General features: G+C 48.9%; 1 protein-coding gene across 3 annotated transcripts in view; it reads left to right on the top strand.

Moving 5' to 3' along the window:
* Positions 1–21,295, top strand: part of GAB3 (GRB2 associated binding protein 3) — a 64,907-nt gene that overhangs the window by 35,541 nt on the left and 8,071 nt on the right. For 2 of the 3 annotated variants that reach the window (XM_041485315.1, XM_041485317.1), the window contains exons 2-7: positions 8,395–8,698; positions 14,708–14,921; positions 15,336–15,808; positions 18,312–18,367; positions 19,453–19,702; positions 20,832–20,913. In XM_041485315.1, coding sequence (XP_041341249.1) covers positions 8,395–8,698; positions 14,708–14,921; positions 15,336–15,808; positions 18,312–18,367; positions 19,453–19,702; positions 20,832–20,913 — 1,379 coding nt within the window. The remainder of the gene's footprint in view (positions 1–8,394; positions 8,699–14,707; positions 14,922–15,335; positions 15,809–18,311; positions 18,368–19,452; positions 19,703–20,831; positions 20,914–21,295) is intronic. The other variant, XM_041485316.1, reaches the window with a different exon arrangement.

Below are 21,295 nucleotides of genomic sequence, written 5' to 3' on the forward strand. Positions count from 1 at the left end.
TTTTCCTATACTTGTTTCCAAAAATGACTGAAGACTCCTGTGACTGAGTTATTATTCAGTTATTCAGCAGATGTTTATATCCGGCATTTGTATTTCAGAACTGTTGTTTCTTAAAGAACCTGGAAGTAACCTATTTTTCATTAAGATCTCAAAGATCCATGCGGAGTCTTCCAAAAATCCTTTAAGACTGTGCAAGACTTTTGGATCAAAGCCATTCTAAGGAATCAAAATTTACCTCTATTCAAGATTACATCTTATTACTGAAGTAAGTATTAAAGAATTTATTGTGAGCAAGTCAGGGGGATCTTAGGAGTTTCCAGACAATTTTACACAAGTACTTTTTATGTAAAAGTAGGAATTCCTATCAGGCAACTTAAAGCTTCAGCAGCATTTTTTCCACTTAGAGAAAACAAAGTTAATGGTTAAATCCAGGAAGACCTGTCAGTGTATTTTCTCCCTTCTCTCTGTTTTCAACTTGTGTCTGTAAAAGACGCAATCCTGCATCCTGAGAAATCCAAATTTTTGGTTTTTAACTGACCAGAGGAGTGGCACCAAGCCAGACCAGCAGTTCTCCTCCACCAACCTCTGCCACCTTATGCAGCTAATAAAGGGTTTCAGATGCAAAAGTGTCCCTGCAGATTGGCTGAGGCTGAACACACAGATGGGAGTGCATCCCTGTGGGTGTGTGGAGAAGCAATCCGAGAATCAGGAACACAGCATAACTTCAGAGGCAGGTGTATCCTGTGACAGGTGAACAAATCACAGCATATGGAGGCTGTAACCATGATGTACCAGTTGTCAAGTGCTTTAGGATTCAAAGGTGAAAAAAAGCACTCCAGAAACTTAAACTGCATTCAGGATAATAACAATGTCATTTTAAATGCTACGTACAAACATGCTGTGAGGGAATATGGAACTAAAACTCTTGGCTAGCAGGCAAGGCTGTAAACATCCTCATGTAAAGAGTTCAGCCTGTAAGTCTTCACTGTCTGGGAGATTAAATGCTTGCAAGATTGTGGCAGAAGTCAGAAGGTGTCGTTTGAGGGGCAGCTTAAAGGAATTAAGCTTAATTAAGGACTGTGTTTCACAGTGCCTGCACTTGGGAAGGAAAATTGTCCTGGAGGAGCAGAGGGCTCTGGGTGGGAGGAAGTCCTTGAATGGCAATAATCACTGCACTGCTGTCTTCTGCTGCTGGGAACTCTGCTCTGAGCTGTGACCTATTTTACATTCCCACTAAAAGTGAAAAAGGAAGACAAAATGAAACAGAGGGTAGGAGGGATGCTCATGGGGGTGCTCATGATGTGAGTCAAATCTGACCCTGGTGCCCAGTACTTTGGTACTCCCTGCCTGGCATCACAGCATGCAGGGATACAGGTGGGACAAGTTCCACCTGCCTGCCCTGCCTGCCCAGGCAAGGTCAGCTGGCCAAAATCAGCTTCCCTCCACCCAGGGCTTTTGTTCACCCATTGCAGCATCCTCTTGATGAGAGCTGGTGGTCCACCAGAAGTGCTGGCAGCCCAGATGGAAGGTGGCCATCCAGGAGCCAAGGCTGTTCCCAGACCTGTGCAGAGAGCACACCACAGCTGGCTTTCTTTTCCTTAGCCTGATTTTACATCAGTTCTGCAGATCACTTTGAGCACAGCTTTACAGTGATGCTGACTCACAAAAATTCCAGTTGTTTCGTGAAAGCAAGTGAGATCGTCTTTACCCTCTTGTTAGTCCCAGTGAGCCACAGCTAAGTGCAGCTGGGGAGTTACTTCATTTTTTATTAATACCAATGTCTCTTCCTGGTGCCCCACAGGTGCTGTCAGGTTTGTTGGCTGGCCCTGGTCCCTCGGTGTTCCTGACAAATCCCCCTTGGCCACAAGCCTCTCCCTGGGAGGTGCAGCCCTCTGGGCACAGCTGGGCTCCTGCCCTGATGTGGCAGGCAGCACTAATATCATATTGATTAATCCTTATACTTTCTGTACATGAGCTCAAAGAGGCCTGCACATATTTGCACCTGTTCACAAGGAAAGCTCCAAGCTTTCAACACCAGTGCTGTCAAAATAGGAGGAAGAATAGAGGTGTGATGGTGTGATGCCCTGGGCTGGCAGTGGGAAGGGTACTCACTGGCTCCATGCCTGTTGCAGGATGTCACTGTTAAAGAAATATATTGAAAATGGATTGTCATCCTGCCACCACTTCTCGGGTGTTTTGCTGCTGTGTGTTTCACAGGCAAGGCTTTATGAGCCTAGAGCCATCTCCACAGCCTGGCACAGTGGTGAGGAGTGAGCTCTGTCAAGTGATGAGGTGACAGTGAGGTCCTGCCTGCCCTACAGACCTCAGGACAGGACCCTGTGATACCATTTGACCTATTTCAGCCCCCTGGGTGAGGTGGAGCTGTTGTGGTTTTCCGCTGTGGCAGTGTTTGTTGTAGCTGGGATCAGTCAGTGAGCTCTTAGATCTTGTAGGATAAGATACTCCATCAGCATCCTCCCCTGCAAACTCCAGGGACCCATCTGGGCAGCATGGCCACGGCAGCCACATTTATTCTCTGTGGGAGAGCCCTTTGACACCCACTCACCAGGAGCCGTGGGGAAAGCGAGGAGGGCACAGCACTGCTGCTCCCCTGCAGCCCGCAGAGTCCTGTGAGCAATTCCTACCTGCATGAGGAGCAGAGGGATGCTGTGCCACCTTGCCAGTGTCCTCAGGCGAAAGCTCTTATCAAAATGACTGTGAGGAGCACAGTTCTTTATTGCCCTTATTAAAGGACAGGGCACATGAGTGAAATTATATTTCTTCATCCAAATGTCTGGCTCCTTTCTCTCTCCCCAAAATGAAGTGGTTTCATTATTGATTTTACCTTCAGAACTTTTATTATCTTCTGCAAGTATTTTAAGAACATAAAATTCTCAAGTTTTTGGGTCCCTATGACTTTGACCCTCCATGCCCAAACAAACCCATTACAGTAACAAAGAATCTTCATGTTTATTAAACAGCAGTGACTCACTCAGATGCAGATGTTTGTTTATGTAAAACACCATAAATATTATGGATTAGGATGTAGAGCAGGCAATGGGAATGTGTGTAAGTTAGCAGGCAACATATGACTGTGGGATTTTTTCTACTTTTTTAAAATTGTGTGTCATCTTTTCTTCACAAACCACAGATTCCTTCATGTAACGAAACAGAAACAAAGGACACGTCTCTGCTTCTACAGGATGTCCTCTAGGGTGCTTTATTACAAAGCTCTCATTGCACTTAAAGTGCGGGAAATTTTCTGACTGGTGTTTTTAGTCAATTAAATAGCTGTATCACCTTGAAAGGAAGAAGGTATTTCCCCTTGTATTACGCACCAATTGCGTCTCCTCCGAGGGCTGATGGTGACTTTCTTGAAACAGGGTTCCTTTAGAGTCATTCTGAAACTACCACGGCCAGAACGTGGCAGATGGAAATCCATTGTGAGGCTGTAGCCTGTCCTGAGCTCGCTGTGTGACAGCCCTTTGCATGGTGAGCCAGAGCATTTGTGCCAGTCTGTGTGGGAAGTTGTTTTGTATGGAAACATTGGTTAGCTCAGAGTTTTTTCCCACCAGAGCTGTGCCCTAGCTCTGGTGCAGTGCAGTGGGCATGAACAGGCAGGGACAGGTACAGCCAATGCCTTTCCAGCACAATTGAGAATGCCCCTCAACTTCCAGGCATCCAAGCAAAGGGAGAAAAATTACTACAAAAAAATCTTATTTTATTCTCCAGATCAAATAGAATTACATGTCCATGGAGGCAAAGGAAGGGCCTAAGGGAGGAGTAACCCTCTCTGAAATTGAGTATTTATTGATTTTTCTTTCCCAGTCATAAACCATGAGTTTCAGCCTCTCGCTACTGAAGACATTTGTGAGAGCTGAGTGGAAAATACGGGAGACAAAATCCAAGAGAAGCATTAAACCCGTAAGTGATGGACAGTGAGCTCATCTGCTCCCAGAGTGCTCCACAGGGACACACTGGAAGGGACCAGCAGGCAGCCTCATCAGGGAGAGATTAATTATGCAGAGCTTATAGGTGCTGCAGACCAAGAGTCACAACTGAAACAGCAAAACCATAACTCCAGTTGGGAGACAGGCTGGGTAGTTTAAGAGGTCTTTTTCATCTTTTTCTGTGAGTGAGTAAATCAAGTGTTACAACCGAGCACTGCAGGCTGCCAAGGTGTGAGCCCTTCTGCAAGGGTCTCACATTCTGGGGAGCATGTGCTGCATGGAACTGACCCTTTGCTCTGGAAAGAGGGGCACAAAGAGCTCCCAACAACGTCCTCTTTGAACACGAGGATGTTTGCTGGGAGCTGGTCCTGACTCCTTGCCAGTGCACAGATTCCTCTTGCCTGGACCATGCTCTGCAGCCCCACTCTGCAGGCAGGGAACCTCTGTTAACATACATGGTCTTAGTGGGCTTAGAATCAGCTACTTACAAACCTGACTACATATGAAATTTAACTTCCTCTTTTGGGCTTTTTATAGGAAATGCTATAAAGTTCCGCTTAACTTCTTTTTTCCACAGGAGTATGTTTAAAAACTGTTCTTTAAAAAAGACAAGCTGTGAAAACTTGTCTCAAGTGCTGGCACTCCCGTGGGACTATCATCCTGCAGCTCTGCTAGTTCTCTTGCCCACCACCACTCTTAAGGGTGGTGACTTAAGCTGTGGGCCCACAATGAGAGGCAAGAGGAGCACTGTGTACTGAAGCTCCCAGCCCTCAACCAGTTGTGGGAGAGAAGCCATGCCAAACCCTTCTCTGGGGGGATTTGCTGCTTTCCCCTCTCCAAGGGATTTTGCAGGATGAGAGCAATTCCCAGTAGTCAAGCCTTTTGCAGTCATTCCTATCAATGAGTCTCAAAGTGTTCTTTGAGTGCCAGAGCCCCTGCAGCAGGTGTGGGGGTCAGCACGTGTCCTGTGCCATGTCCTTGCAGCCTGTCCTGGCTGCAAGGCCACCAGGTAGGCAAGGAACCAGCACACAACCACCTTTCTTTCTGCTTTGCCCTGTCATCCCCTTTGCTGCATTCTGTAAAATGAAGATTATCCTCATGGGGGAGTTGTAAGCATTAATATAGCTGGTCAAGAATTTCACGTTTGTTGGTTGTTCTGTGTTTTGTTGTTAAAACCAGAAAAAAATCAAAACCCACAGGGCAAATTACATTTCAGCCCAATTTACCTCACTGAGCTTGCATGTCCTTTAATAAATTATTTAGATCTCAAATACTGGATATGTTGTACAAACAAATGAGAACATGGTCCTCAGGCAGAAGGTAAGTGATGAAGGTCCTTGGCTAATCCTTTTCAGCTTTCATTATGCCATGTTCACTAGCCAGCTGTTTTTCAGCTCGGAACAGGTTTGCTCTTGGCTTTTGTCTGACAGTGCTGAGGTAGATCAAATGCTCACATGTAAGAGCAGCCCTCTAAACCTCACACCACTCATTCAGCAGAAGGAGAGACGTCAGATTGTGGAAGGAGCAATCTCTTTCTTGGAAACCCTACTGAAATGGAAACAGAGCTGTTCCTCTTTCTTTTAGATGTGACTCTCAAATTCCCAAAGTCAAAAATTCAGGAGCAAGATGAAAACACTGATAGCTTGTGTTACACAAAGGAATGTGCTGGCAGCCAACCAATACTGCTGCAAATTCTTTCTTTTGGCATCAAACTGTTTCACTTATGAAGGGCAGATGAAAATGGTTCTAGATTGATGTTGGCTCTTGCCTGATGGTAGTTGTGTTTCTCTGATAAGCCTTCTCTCTAGTGCCCACAAGGCTTTTGAGGACATGTAAACTTCTAATCATCCTATCACTCCTTCATCAAGAAAACCATAATTTCAGGAGGCCCCAGAATAAACATAATAGTTTGGATGGAATAGCCTGGATGCATAGAACCTTTTCATATTGTGATTGAGGACCCTAAGCTGAGTGCCAGGAATCAGTACCTATTGAAGTATATACTTCATCTCAGCCATGGGAGTGCAGTCTTCACCCTTAAATGGGTCCACATTCTCTTGTAAATTTGGCACCGTGTGCAGCTCTAGACTAAATATTGGCAGATATTACTGGCTCTGACCAGCTGAAATAAATCCCTCCTCACCACAGCCCAGCCACTCTGGCCCTGCTGCCTCCTTGGGTGTCCCCACTGGCCTCAAGCCACTGCAGGGGCTCTCAGGGTGTCTCTTAGCCTGGTACTGACACCTTCAGCAGACACAGGGACAGTCCTGTAACAGGGAAAGGAGGAGGCAGCCTTGTGACTGGAAAATGGTAAAAAGGAAACTGCCAAGGATGTACAGCTGTGTAAAAGCCATCCTGCTCTGCCTGGGGCTGGGGACTGGAGAGAGGGACAAGTGCCTGCCCTGTGGACAGGGACTGTGGGGGGCCAAGCAGCTTCTGAACCAGGGTGTGTGAGCTGCTGAGGCCCTGAGAGATAAAACTGCTGCTGCTGACTCGTCTGGCCAGGGCTTGTCACTGCTGGGCTCCCAGTGACCCCAGTGTGCTGCAGCCCCTTACCCTGGGGAAAGGAGGTCTACAGCAGATTGCAGGCAAATGCCAGGAAAATGAGGAGAGGACATTTGACTCAGAGATAAGAGCCTCCTGCTGCAAGGTGTGCCAGAACCAAAACCCCTGCTTTGCCTATGCCATGGAACAGGGCAAGTCCTGTGTATTGGCAGTGGCAAACCTGCTCTTGTCCAAAAACCCTGTGACCGTCACTCAGCATTGTAGGATAAGCAAGAGGGTTTTGGAGCCAACATTTTGTGGGTAAAGGCCCATATTGTGGAAAGTTTCAGAATGGAAATTAGTCTGGGGAGGCAGTGATGGGACTGGATATGTCAGATGTGAGAGGATGTGCAGAAGATGGTCCTTCAACCCCACCCACACAGGTAACTGTCATGTTAGCAGCTGATGCCACTTCTTCCTTAGAAAGTGGAGGACAGAAAACAGAGCCCAGAGAGTTGAAGTGTGTGCTGATGCAGTTTGATGGTACAATGAAGCTGATGTTAAGAGCAAGCACCCAGGGAAGAGGTGTTCCCATCTCCTCCCACCCTTCTGTGCCCTCCCTGGTGCTGGGTGCCTGTGTCCAGCCAAGGCTGTGTGCTGGGGCAGTGGGCTGGCAGCACTTCACATTTCCCAGTGTTGGGTGAGGTGGTGCCTGCTGCTTTTGCTCCCTCAGATGACTCTTTGGTGTCAGGCATAGAACATGCCTGGCACAAGGCAGCAGGTGAGCTCACCAGGTGGTTCCAGCAGACTCCCCATTGTCCCACACCACCGCCACTCTGCCATGGCACCTGATTTCAAGAGGGCTTGAGTGCTTAAAAGTGTGCAAATGTTGATTCACCTGCACTGCTGGCTCAGGCTGCCATCCCTCCGTGCCTCTCCCTGCCCTGTGCTCCAGGCTCAGCAGTGGTTGGCAGCATGGGCAGGTATTTGCAGAAATATATCTGCAGCTCCATGAGGCTGAGAGCACGTTAATGTTTGGGACACTCCACGGTGCCATCCGAGGGCTGTTGACTTGCCCGAGCTTGTGTTGTCACCAAAGGGCAGTTCCTCTGTCTCGTTCCACCCCTCCTTTCCTGCATGTGTCTGTAGTCCCTGTGGAGCCTCCACAAGAACAATCTGCTTGTTTTTCAGCTGGCCATGGCGGCCTGGCTGCCTGGGCCCCACCGCAGCCTGGGGAAGGTGCTGAGGCCACGATGAGGGAGAGGGAGCGGGGCCCACCCTGCCCAAAGGCCGTGCAGATCTGGGCAGCTATCTGCCATTGTTTCCCCTCAGCCCTGTTCTCACGGCTGCTCGGCTGTGATAGCCAGTGTTTTCTCCTGAAGACCCAGCCCTGCTCTCGGAGCCATCACAAGCTCTCTGACCGGGCACTGCTCCATGTCCAGCCTCGCAGTGCCAGCCCGATGACAAACCTGATCAGGCTGTGTATCCACAGGTTAGCAGGCAGCTCTGCGGGGACAGAGCCAGCCGAGCCACGGCCCCCGCGGGGACAGAGCCAGCCTTGCCTGAGGGAGGACCTTGTTACTCTAGAACTACCTGAAAGATGGTTGTGGCCAAGTAGGGGTCAGGCTGTTCTCCCAGGTAATGAGCAGCAGGACAAGACGAAACAGCCTTAGGTTGTTTCAGGGGAGGCTTAGTTTGGACATTAGGAAAAATTTCTTCACTGAAAAGGTGGTTAAGCATTGGAACAGGCTGCCCAGGGAATCAGTGGAGTCACCATCCCTGGAATTCTTGAAAACACGTGCAGGTGTGGTGTTTAGGAACACGGTTTAGTGATGGGCTTGGCAGCGCTGGGTTGGGGACTGGGTTCAATGAGCTGAGGGGTCTGTTCCGGCCCTGCTGAGGCTGTGTGTGCCTGGGTGCTGCATGGCTTTGGCACTAAAGGTGTTTGTGCCCCTTGCAGGCCTGGCGGAAGCGCTGGTTCGTGCTGCGCAGGGGCCGCATGAGCGGGAACCCCGACGTGCTGGAGTACTACAGGAACAACCACTCCAAAAAGCCCATCCGCATCATAGACCTCAATGAGTGCGAAGTGCTGAAGCACTCGGGGCCCAACTTCATCAAGAAGGAATTCCAGAACAACTTTGTCTTCATCGTGAGGACCACCTACCGCACCTTCTACCTGGTAGCCAAGACTGAGGAGGAGATGCAGATCTGGGTGCGCAATATCAGCCAGATCTGTAACTTCGGACATCTGGAAGATGGCACAGGTAGGATCACGCTCATCTTGGAAGCTGGGAGAATGCCCAGGGGTGACAGGAGGCATGGACCTTGCTGTCAGGCTGGGCTGGGCAGGTGGAAGAGGGCTGTGGTTCCTGTAGCTCCGTACAGACTGAGATGCTGCTAAACCCTGATGTGAAAGTTCTCAGGGACTGCACTGCTGCTGGGTGGAAATACTCACTGGCTGCCTGGTCTCACTTTGATGAAACAATGCTTGCTGGAGCAAACAGCAGGTCCTTAATAAGAAAAGGTGCTGTTTATGTAAAAAGCTGACTGAGTGTTATCTTCTGGGGCCATTTATTTCATTACATGTCCTGTATTTATTTAGTTAGGCTTAATGTAAGACACCTGTTCCAAGAAAGCATCCTGCACAACTCCCATTTTCTCAGGCTTTGCTGGATGTGGAATGTGCACAGACTTGGGTGTATATGCCTGTACATAAATCAATGACAGAAATACTAAGCTGCCTTAGTCTGTTAATAAGAGAAAACAAAGGCAGAGGATAGGAGTGTTAGAAGTGTGTGTATGGACTTAAGAGATGGTCCTGCCAGTGAAGCATCAAGGCAGCTCTTTTGCCAGGCCCTACACCTGTATATACTCAGCAGAATGAATTTCTTGAAAAGCTGCCAAGAAGTAACCACTCCAGAATAGATGTAGCCAGTAGTTAAAGTGGGGACCTGTACCATCATTAACTTACCTTTTAAATGAGACAATCAGGCTCAGATAACAGCAATTTGTCTTTCCCTTGACAATTCCAAGGGGCAGATACAGCAGCAATTTGAGAATTTCAGAGGAAGTGAGTCAGAATGAAGCCTTCAATGTGATAAAAGGCAGTGCAGGAGTAGAAGTGGGGGCCATGGAGGGACACCAGCCCTGGGGCAGTAATGTGTTTGGGGGTATCATGTGTGGCCAGGCAATTCATCCTTCCATGGTCTTTGTGCTGCTGCACTCAAGAGTGCTGCTGGTGTCTGCAAGTGCTGCATGGCCACACCATTACCAACAATAAGAATAAGAAGCAAAAGGCTATGGCACACGTTTTATTTTAACCTATCATGGTTCCTGGCATTGCTTAGGTGCCTTTTGAGTAGTGTCTTCTGAGGGAAATGGGAGTGGCAAGAACACTGCAGTGGTCCTGTTAAAATTTGATGTCTGTTCTTTTCCCGTTCACTTCAGAAACCACCATGAAAACGTGCTGACAGATTATGTGTCAGTACAAGCTGCCCATGAATACAAATTTCAAAGAAGGTCTGGTAGGGATTGGAGTCTACTGCCCTTTGGAGGTTGGATGGAATTAGGGATATTCAGTAACCACCTTCCTACTGTTCTGCCTTTGTTGATGCTGAGTTGTTGCTCTTGGATTGTTGTTTCTGGTGCAGGATTATTTTAGATATTGTTTTACCGATTACTCTGAAATTAAGGTAAACCCTTCTATGCAAAAGAGAAAAATAATTTTTGTCTCTCAAATGTGTAGGCAGCCTTCTCCTGGCACTGTGTGAGAATGTTCATGGGGAATGTGGTCTGTGGCAGAGGGGCTAAGACAGTGGCAGTCCCAGACAGATGCATTTACACTGGGAAATGCCTTCTCTGTTTTGCTGGTGCAGTGCACTATTGCTTGTAAGACTTGCACATGGACAAAGCTCAGAGTATTACACGTTGGTGTTTCTCTCTGAGCAAAGATTGCCAGTGTGGGCATTGATGGATGAGAAATGACAGCTCTTGCAGCAGCAGTTGGGAAAGCTGACACTCCAGCTGTCCAAGGCAGATATTACCCCCAAGAAGTTCAGCACTGCCAAGCATTTGCCTTGATTCAGTACAGTCTGGCACCTGAACTTGCAGCCCTCATCAAGGATGGTGTGAGCTAAGCCTCCAGACATGCACTTACTGTGTCTCTAATGCCAAATAGCTCCTAAGAGCTTCTATTTATCCTGCAGCTCCTGCCAGTGAGCTCAGGTCTGGGGTGTATCCAGGTCAGGCTGCCAAGCACATCCAGATCGTCTGATTTAAATCTGCACAGATACAAAAATTGCACATCACATTTCAAACAGTTGTTAATTGCTTCAGCTTTTCAGGATCTCCTAAATTCTCCAAGAGCCTGTAGGTTTAAACAAATTACCCTTTAAAATTAACATTAGAAGAGAAAAGCCCTATTAAATACCACATGCTTTTTTTACTTGAATGCTACTGCTTTAAAAAAATACTAGTCTCTGCTATGAGTCATATCACTCTTAATCTGTGCATCGCTGAAAATTTGCTGTGACTGAGGCCAAGACACAATCTGCTGCTTTCTCTGCTTAATGCCCAAAGTCTAGCCACAGGTTTATGCAGTGACTCAGCTTTAAGGGCTGTCCTGTTGTTCCCAGTTAGTCCCTTCCAGCAGCAAAGGATGGACCGCCAGCTCCCCACGGCAGAGGTGTTGGCAGCCAGATGCAGAGCGAAGTTACAAAAGCCGTGGCTCCTCTGAGCACAGCTCTGTAGTCAACAAGAGAGGGGACAGCTGAGAGGCAGAGATGACATGGCAGCTCCAGGCAGATGTCAGGAAGCACCTGGGAGGGCGGCTGTCAGGAAGGACTTGCCAGCAGCACTCACACACTGCTGCCACCAGAAAGTGCTGCTGGCTGTGCTGGAAGTGACAGGGGAGTTGGCACCTCTGGGGAGTCAGCTGGAGGAGAGAGGAAGAGGCCTTGCTCCTGGTTTTCCTACCCTATCTCAGCAAAATCCTGCTTCTGTCTTTGGTGAAACCTCCCAATAGAGCCATCATTCCCCAGCCCCACAGGATCCATGGCCATGCAGGGGACTGAGAGGATGCTTGGCCTGAGTGTCTGGGGCAGGGGAGGGGATGAAATGAAGTGGCTGTGGGACACCAGGGGCACACAGTTTGTCCCATGTGCAAGCTGAAGCCGTGACTAATTGACACAATCCAATGTAACAGCTTTTCACTGGAGAAACTAGTGGGAAGGTTGTTTAAGCAGTTTCATTAGGAAGCCTTACTGTTATTATTTCTACCTCCTTGGTATGTCAGTGCAGCCTTGGGGGTGGTTGATGTGAGAAGAGCATCCCTGTTCCACTGTGTCCCTGCATGGCTGTTGCACCACATCTATTCTTGGGAGGAGGGCTGGGGTCTGTAGCAGAAGGGAAAAGCCCTCTGTTTCTCCAAGCAATGGCCCTTCATTGGTGGGAGAGGTCACTGTGGAAGATGCTGTGCAGCCTCTGTGGTGGCTTTCTCCATAACTGCAGGGCAGAAATGTTTGGTGTTAGTACCCACCAAGCAGTTATTTTGGCAGCTGAAGACTCATGCTGTCTCTCTGGCAAAGGGGATGGCAGGCACCAAATCTATTCTCTGCCATCTCATTGTTGAAAGTAGCCATGCATAATTTACTCTGCCCAGCTGCTGTCATGATAGTTTTAATGCACACGATTCGGTTACCAGCAGAGCTGGCAGGGACAGGAACAGTCTGTGAGGAGCTGGCTGCAGGTCCCTGAGCCCCTGAAGGTCAGGAAAAGGCAGGGCTGTGCTGTCCCCACCCCTCCCTCCTGCTCACAGCCGTTGCCATGTGGTCTGCAGCTCACAGCCTTTCCTGATGGGATAATCCATGGCTAAACCCTGTGAGTACCAGATGGAGTTCAGGCCTGTTTGTTCTCTGTGTTAATAACTCAGAATGTCATTAATTTCTTTCTTATGCATTGTGGCAGTTTTAGTTGTTGGTTTGTTGGGGTTTTTTTAAATGTAGTCAGATGGTGAAGTGAAGATGCTTTTCTGAGATCCCATGGGAGTTAGCCCAGTGTATGTTTGATCGTTGTCAGCTTGCAAGACAGCTCTGAGTCCTAGATTGAAAAGCAGAGTTACTGTCTGAGCCAACACGATGAACAAAAGTTATTTTTCACATGGGAAGGCTGCAGCCCTCAGCTCTGCTTTGCAAATGTGAAACCCTGTAAAAGCCATTTCTTCCAGATGATCACTGATGAAACCCTGCTGCTATAAGCACCTGCTCAAAATTAAAGCAAATCCTTTGCTTACACTTGAATTTAGGCATGTTCTCATATGCTTTGCTGAGGCCCACCACTGCCCAGATCTCTGAAGCTAACTGGAGGAAGCAGCAGTGAGTCAATAGTGGTAGACGGGAAGGAAAGAGGCAGCTCCCTCCCAAGTTGAAAGGGATGAGATGTAGGATAGTGCAGGGAGGGAAGATCAGCTCTTTTATTCTTCTGCTATCAGAAAGATGAGGGGTGAAGCCTGCTGTGGCTGGTGGGATCCTGGATCACTGGAATCACAGACTATCCTCAGTTGGAAGGGACCTGCAAGGATCAGGCCCTATACAGGATGGTCCCAAGAGTTGCACCATGTGCCTGAGAGGGTTTAGTTTGTGTTTAGTTATGTTGCTGCCTAACCACTCAAGCCTTGGCAGCCCTCTCCATCCCTCCTGGTCTGCTTGCATTTATACCCAGCACCTCCAGGGTTGAGAAGTGACTGCAGCAGCCTGGTACAGTGCCAAGGCTTGTGCCTCTTTTCAGGTTGGGACTAGGATGGATCTGCTGGAGGGTCTCAGGACCTCATCACACAGTGCAGGATCTGGGACACAGGACACATGCAGCTGCTCAGGGGCTGGTTCCCAGCATTTCCATCAAGTTCTGGATATCAGCATTAGAGAAATCCGCCATCTTGCCTTTGAAGGCATGTTAATTCTCAGTGTGGTTTTATCAGCTGTTGCTGGTTTCTTGTGTTTGTTTCTGCTGTGGGGTTTTCCATTTTGGAGAAGGGTTTGGCAGCTTTGACTCAGGCAGTGTCTGAGCCAGAGTTGGGCATCCACTGCCAAGCCCTGCAGGTGCCAGGGACCCAGTGAGCACTGCCCTATCCCCACACAGCTCTGGTGAAGGAACTGCCATGCAGCAACCTGAAACTTCATTAGAAAAGTCATATTCCCTAACTGAGGACTTGTGCTCTTGGTGCTGCTGTTTGAGCTTGCTGCCAGGAGCAGCTGCTTTTGGGGAGCTGCTCTGTAAAGACACCCTTCCCACTCCACAGCTGCCCTTTTTGGGAGGTCTGGATTGCACTTGATTTTCTGAGTTGGAATGCCCCAAAAGCTTTGTTTAGCTTGACTCTGTGTGGCGCAGCCATCACTCCTTCTTCCCTTCTGCCCAGCTCTCCAGCAGGGACAGAGGCTGGAAGAGGAACAGAACCAGACTTCTCTGCTGCAAGGCAGTGCTCATGCCACATGGGTCTGAGTGTCTCAGCCACAGGCTGCCACTGAAGGGTGGCCTTGGTGGTGTGAGCAGGCAGCCAGCTCTGGGCCAGCCCCACTGCCTGCAGCCCAGATCCCCTCCTGTCCCACTGCCATCCCACTCTGTGCTGGGGACACTGGAGCGTTATGCCCAGAGAAGGTGTCACTGAGCTCAGGCTCGCCATGCCTTGTGACCTCCAGAAAAGTAGTGTCACTTCTCTCAGCAGAGCCAAGAAGCCTCCAGCTGGGCAGTTACAGCCACAGCACTGCTCCTGTGGTTTGGTGGCCAGCCGAGAGAGGCATAAAAAGCTTGGAGAAAAATTCAGAGCTTGTGTGGCTACTCCATGAGCTGGAAAGCTCAGCTTTGTCTGCTGAGATCTAGAAAGTGTCAAGAAACCAATCCCTTTCCTTGTCACCATTAATTTGAAGTATTGGAGATGAATAATTAATTATTTGCATTAGAAAAAAATACTTGATAAGACAGGGTGTTGTGCCTCAGCTCTTTCTTCAGCAGTGCCTGTTCTTCATTGCTGGCTGCAGGAGGGAGAGGGGGACCCCAGAGCAAGTGGTCTGCACTTCCTGCAGCCGGAAGGACTGTGACAGCCTGGGCAGGGGGAGCAAAATCAGGCTGCCCTCTCCCCAGAACCAGCGTTTGCCTTGACTCACTGCTGCTGTGGCGTAAAACATCCCTGGTGCAAAAGCAGGGTGGTGACAGCCGGGGCAGTCAGAGGGCCAGGGCGAGTCAGAGCTGTCCCTCAGCCGGGCCCTCCGTGTCCATTGCAGGTTCTGTGGAGAGCCTGTCTCACACGACCTCGTCCCCACAGCCCTCGCCGGCCGCCTCCACCCACGCCTCCCGCATCGCCGACCCCTCCTTCTCAGTCGAGCACGCTGCTGCTGATGCTGCCGCTGAGGAGACCCCCAGCGAGTCTGGGTCAGTCTTCCTCCCTGACTACCTCTTCCTCTCCAACTGCGAGTCGGGCAAGCTCAGCCACAACAGGTGAGTCTGGGCTCTGCCACATGTGTCAGGCTGGAGCCCAACTCTGTCGTCCAGGCATGAAACTGGCACACAGCCCCAGGGAGCCCTGCCACTCAAGGCTGGCTCCCAAACACAACAGGGGACCACCAGCCTAATCCAATTTACAGGATGCTTTTCATAGCACAGATTAGTGGTTGAGCATCATATAGTTGGTCCTGTCCCTTTCCAAGGTGGGTGGCTGAGGATCTGACACACAGCCTCCCTCCAGACACCTGCTGTTGCCCAAGGTGCTCCACAAAGTGCCCCAGCCTCCAGTCCAGCTCAGAGGGGAGGGACAGATCTTGTCCCAGTCTGTGTGGTTGTGCTTTTTTGTTTGCTGTGTTCTTCAGCCAGGAGAAAAGGAAAGCTCAGGTTCTGACCTCTGTCTTCTTGCAGGTGTGACAGCTGGTCAAATTCAGACAGATCTCTGGAGCAAACATCATCAGACGATGTTTTTGTTGACTCCTTGCAATCCCAGCCCTCCTTGTACCTTGTACAGCCAACCAGCGCTGGCGCTGTGCACCAGGTCGGAGCCCCAGTGGCAAATCCCAGCATGGTATCCAGGAACACAGACATTAGTGGGCCATCCAGTGACTTTTCCTCCTCTTCCCCACTGCTGGGGACGCCGCTGACACCGACGTTTCAGATTGACAAGGGCCAGAAGGCGCTGCCCTACGGGGTGACGCAGCTGGACGTGCTGTCCAACACGCCGCCGCCGCGGCCGCCCAAGCCAACGCACTTCTCAGACAGGAGGGGAGAGGAGCTGGGCGCCCTGCAGAACGGGCACGCGGGCATCTGCCGGGCTCAGGTCGCTCTGGTGCCCAGAAGGATCTCCTTGTCCAGCTTGGACAACATGAGGAACTGGAAAGGTGAGTGCACTTCCAAGAGCCAGCAAAGCAGCACCAGTGTGAGGGATGGAGCTGCCCACACGCACAGAGTGGTTTTCACTTCCTTGGGTGCCTCTCTGTCCTCCCCTCTGTGAAGCCTTACACCACCCAATGTAACACCAAGTGCTGCTTTCAAATGAACTAGCAAGCAGGATTCAGTGCCTTAGGTTTGCTCCTGCTGTGTAGAAGCCTCTGAGTATGTGTACAGATGGGCAGCAATTTGGCTCTGATCCCTTCAGGGCCTCATGCCTTGCTAATTTTCCCCCTTCCTTCTCAGAAGAGAAAGCAGTAGAAAAACCAAAATGAGAAGTTGGCCACTGAATTGGGCAATGCCATACTCTGTTCATACAGGTCAAAATGTGGGCTTGCATGTGGGAAATGCCTCTGGAGCTGTGCTGCTTTGCTACACCCAGTCTGTTCTGCAAGAGCTGCATGTCTTTTCACAGCTTAGAGTAAAGACCAGGAAGTCAGGGAGACGCTGGGGATGGGATGTAATCCTGGTTGAACCAGGGACTCTGCGTGTCCTTGAACAAATCCCGCTCTGTCCTTGCACTTCAGTCAGGGCAGTCTGAAAACCTGCTGCTACAGAGCAAGGCAAGGCTACAAAGCAAACCCTACTCTGAGCTGAGCTGGCTTTTCCACTTGCTCCTGAAACACCATATCACAAACAGGAACAACAGTCAAAACCCAGAACATCATAGTGTCAAAAACCAGCATATGCAGGATGAGAAGACTTTATTACATGGAGCCACAGAACAGAGGGAGGCAGCTGGAATACCTGGCTGGAAATCATCAAGTATATTGCAGTGATGTGAAAACCTTCATTTTTGATGAGGAAAAAAGTGCAGGTTTTTAAGGGCAAGCATCCTTTAGACTCCTGCAGTTTGAATGACCAGACAATGTGTGGGGCTGCTAGATCTTGCTCTTAAAGCTCAGAAGCTAAAGCTAAGCATTGTCGTCAGTGTACAGACAATTCTTGGAAGGTTTCTAGAGAAATGCCCATCAGTGGAATTGCTATTCTTAATTATCAGCTACATTTGGTTGCTCCCTGAGAGGTGCTGCTCTTGCTTCTGCACGTGTGCTGCTCCAACGCAGCTGGTTCGTGATCGTCCAACCCAATTTACACCAAAATGTCTCTAAGAGGATTAAGTGGCCAAATGTCACGTTGTGCTGCTGTGCTGCAGGGTTGTCTCTGCCTGATGGGGGCAGCAATGAATTAATAAGTGCTGCCACTTTTTCTTACCCTAAGTGTAGCTGAAACCATTTGGAGGGTTAAACTCTGAATTAAAATGTGTTTAACAAGAAAGATCAGAAAAATAAAGAGGTAGGAAGCAGCAGTTCCTCACCAGCTTCCCCAGTGAGTGTTATTAACTCAAGTTATTAACTTATATTTTGCCCTGCTAACCTGCAAAAGGTGCACAGATGTAATTAGCTCAGGGTGAAAGCAGCGTGAGCTAGTGGAAGTGCCATGAAGGAGGATGAGCTGTGAGGCACCTGTATCCTGGCACCTGCCACAGCCTCAATGTCTTTTTGCTATAATAAATAAATGTAGCTGTCCCAGGACAGTGACTGTGTCTATCTGAATATGTGTCTGCACCAACAGAATTGCTTTGTTCTTGTTTAGCCTTTTTTGCTGGTACCGCCAAAAATGCCCCCATTTGCAGTACTGACATCTCTACCATAAGAGCAGGGAATGGATTAACATGGTTGCAGGGATTCGAGGCACTCCCACAGAAAAGCCATTTTCTGCACAGAAAATCCCTTTTCAGAAAAGGATGGTGGTTGTAAGCATCTACCACAGCTGATCTTCTATGTGCTGAATGCTGGACTTCAGGGGTTTTTGGCTTTTGCTTGGAAAATAAAACTGACCTATACCAAGACCAAGGCCCACCTGCACAAGGAGACTGGTGATTGTCTCCATGATCTGGCTGTTCATTCCCCATCACCTTGAGCCCCTTGCTCCACATCAGCACTTCTGGATGGCAAAGCAAAGAATTTTTCTCCTACCATTAAGTTCCCCCACGCACCACTTTCTGTACAATAACAATTGCTTCCCTGGCACCTTAAAAGGCTCCTAAATAAATATCCAAGAAATATTATCTATAATAGCTCCTTTTCATATAATTTCCCCAGTTTGACAGATGGGAAAACAGAACAACTAGAGCAGAAGCTGCATTTAAATTCTTGCTTACTTGCTCCCACATCAGCCTTTTTCCCCAACTGCTTGTGTTACAGGAAGCATAAGTTGCAGCTGGATTATACATGAACAGGTTCCTTGGTTTCATCATACTTAAAATAGATGTAATCACTCTTGAAATGCTGCTGAGTTGGATCTGGCCTTAAGTGTCATTATATTTTCTCATTTAGGAGTTATGGAATCTTTATAAAACTCTAATTATTTTAGAGCCATATGTTTTACTCCAGAATTATCTCTGTAAGGTTGCACTGCCTTATCCCATTTTTAATCACTGTTTTTCCCTTGCAGCAGACGTGGAAGGCAGTTCCCTAAGAAGTCGAGATAAGAGGCTTAGCTTGAATTTGGTAAGTACTCTGTTTGCACAAATTTAAAACACTGGCACAAACTTCAGAGTGAATCATTTCACATCCTGATACTCAGTCATTCCTCTCCTCTGTTCAGCAGAAGAATTTAAAAAATGGAAGAAGTGCCTAGCTTTGGGCAACTTCAGAGCTGGCTGCTTGGTGGCTTCAGTCAGCTTTTGAGAGGGAGGGGAGGCCTCAATACTGAGCACCCCATTTTTAAAGCAGGTGAAGTTGGGTCTGTTATGACAAGGGTTCCCAGTAGCCTCAAGAATTAAACTGCTGACCAAGAGCACCAGAGTAAATGGTTTATTCCTTGAAAAAGGGGTCTAAAGAAGCCTGTCACTCTGTGGTCCTGAGGGATATCTCTTCTTCAGGACATGGGAAAATGTCTGCTCTCACAGTGCCTGTGATTGAAGGCTCTATCACTCCACAGCTTCCTTCCTCAGCCTGTGACAGACACAGTTCTAAGCAGCACCATCTCACACCACATACCCAGTCTTCAGCCTGGGGCTGGATGTTGTCTTCTGTGGGAGATCCTTTGCTGGTGGTGGGCAACTTATATTCTTCTCCTTTTTGAAAGCTTGCAAGGGTTGTAATTGCTCCCTCTCACCACTCAGCCAGCACTAACCTGCACAAAGTGATTTTCTAATGCTAATTCTCAGAGATCAGAAGTGAGTTGTAGGTCTGTGTCTGCTCTCTCAGCTTCCACGTTTTGCCAAAGTCTTGTTCATCAGGTGTTCTCCGTTCAGACTTTTTTTTGTATTCAGGATCCTCCCTCATTTTATAGGTCAGAATTACTGCTATGAGAGGCAAGTGCAGCCTCACTGAAGTTGGAGGATTTAACCAAAAAATGCACCAGTCAGTTTGGTTCTAGTTTCCAGCAGTGACTCGTGAAGCTCAGAGTGGACTGCTCCAGAGCTGGAGCGTTCATCTGAACTCATGCCTTTGTCACTTGTCCATCCTGTGCCTCTCTGAGGCCCCAGCAGAGCAATCCTGGCTCAGCTCAGGTGTGTTCCCAGCTCACAGCAGCTCCCGGCTGCGCACTGACGGAGCCCTTTGTGTCTCTGCTCTGCTGTGCCCTGCAGCCGTGCCGCTTCTCCCCGCTGTACTCTCCGGACAGCGCAGAGGACAGCTACGTGCCCATGCGCCCCAGCACCTCGCCCTCCGCGCCCGCCGCCGACTGCTCCCCCGACGGCTACATCCCCATGAGCCCCAGCTCCGCCACCTTCACCTTCCCCGTCGTCAGCACTGAAAAACTCACCAGCCCCTTGCCTGAGCTTCCCTCCGACGTGGAGCCCCCTCCGGTGAACCGGGACCTCAAGCCTCGTAGGAAGTGTAAGCCCAGACCTAAAGTGCAAAGCCTGGGGTCCTGATGGTGGGGACGCGGGTGACCTCCTTTGATGGTGTCCTTGGCATGTCTTAAAGCAATTCTCCCTCTAGAGGATGGATTGAAATGCTGCGTGGGTGACTTACAGCACTGTAGCCTAGGATGTGCTTGCAGGGTGGTTTGTGAGTGGAGGAAGAGCTTCCACGGCTGCTTCTGCAGTCCCAGCCCAGGTGGCTGTGTGAGCACAGTGCCTGGCTTTCACTGTGACTGCAAACAGCCAAAGCGACCTAGCCTGGGAGAGGCAGCAGACTAAATCCTGCCGCTCTGAGGTACTTGTGCTCCTGTCTCACCAGCTCCCCAACCTGCCAGGAATGGGACGTCCAAACACTCAAGTACTCAAACTTGATGTGTTGGCTGTTGGTTAAACCTCTCTTGGGTAGGCACAGCTGTCTTAGTTTAATCAGGAATTTTCTGCAGATGCTTTTGCTGATGGTAATTTTCCACTCCTGGTTTTCATGGCATGTCCAAAATCTGGGTTGCACTTCCAGAGAATATACTGGGGACAAAATTCAGCTTTGAAGTGGAGGAATTGCCTAAACCTAGCCTATAATAAAGGGCTTAGGGCTGCAGAGCCACAGGGTTACCCAGAAATTGGTTCAGGCAGTGCTACTGTAAAGTGGGGACAGACATTTAGACCATTGCCATGAAGAAAAGCAAACTCATATCCTTTCTTAAAGGGTCTTGAGAATGGTAGGCACACGTACAGAGTGGTGACAGGGATGGCCCTGATCCCCATGTATAGGACCTCTTTGTTTAGAACAGAATCCAAAACCCGTTACAACCTGAAGGCTGACCCAGCCTCTCCAAGGCAGCATATGCAGAGCATATTTGAGGCAAGTGTATGTATCTTGGGTGGCCTTTGGTCTCTTTATGCCCACTGTATTTATTCTGTTATTTCAGGGTGATTGGAGGACTTTGCTTTCCAGCACTGACCAAAGAGGTCATTTGTTACTGATTTCCTTCTTGGTTATGTTCCATGAAATACTCTCTTAGTTTCTTTGTGTTAATACAAAACTGCATTTTTCTAAACAGTCTGTACTGTACTGAAAACATAGTTCCTTTTGTTCTTTCTTACAGCACGACCACCTCCTCTGGACTTGAGGAACCTCTCCACAATCCGGGAGCATGCTGCCGTGACCAGGATGTGGACTGTGCCTTAGTAAGTCAACAAGAAACCTGCCATTCCAATCTTCTGAGCATTAGCATGGAATAGAGTTAAAAATAACTTAGCCCATTCCACAAGAAAGATTCCTGGCAAAGTCCTCAAACAGAAATTCTCCCAGGTTCCTATCCGTATTCCCCAGGCTTTTGCTGTCTCTGGAAAGCAGGGCTCCCTTTCACAATGGGCAGCTCCATAGAATTCAGTGTTGTGATTTGAAGGTTCCTTTTAACCTGGAGCTGGTCTGCACTCTGGTGTGGCTGCTACAATGGCTAAAAGCTTGGCATGCCTAAACTATGATAGAGCCATTTTTGCTTCTTAAAATTAATATAGCAAAGTAGAACCAGATCAGATAAAGAGCTCCCTAAATTGTAGACTGGGT

Source organism: Pyrgilauda ruficollis, unplaced genomic scaffold, assembly GCF_017590135.1.
Source record: "Pyrgilauda ruficollis isolate IOZ18807 unplaced genomic scaffold, ASM1759013v1 scaffold7, whole genome shotgun sequence".
In the NCBI taxonomy this organism is placed as follows: Eukaryota; Metazoa; Chordata; class Aves; order Passeriformes; family Passeridae; genus Pyrgilauda; species Pyrgilauda ruficollis.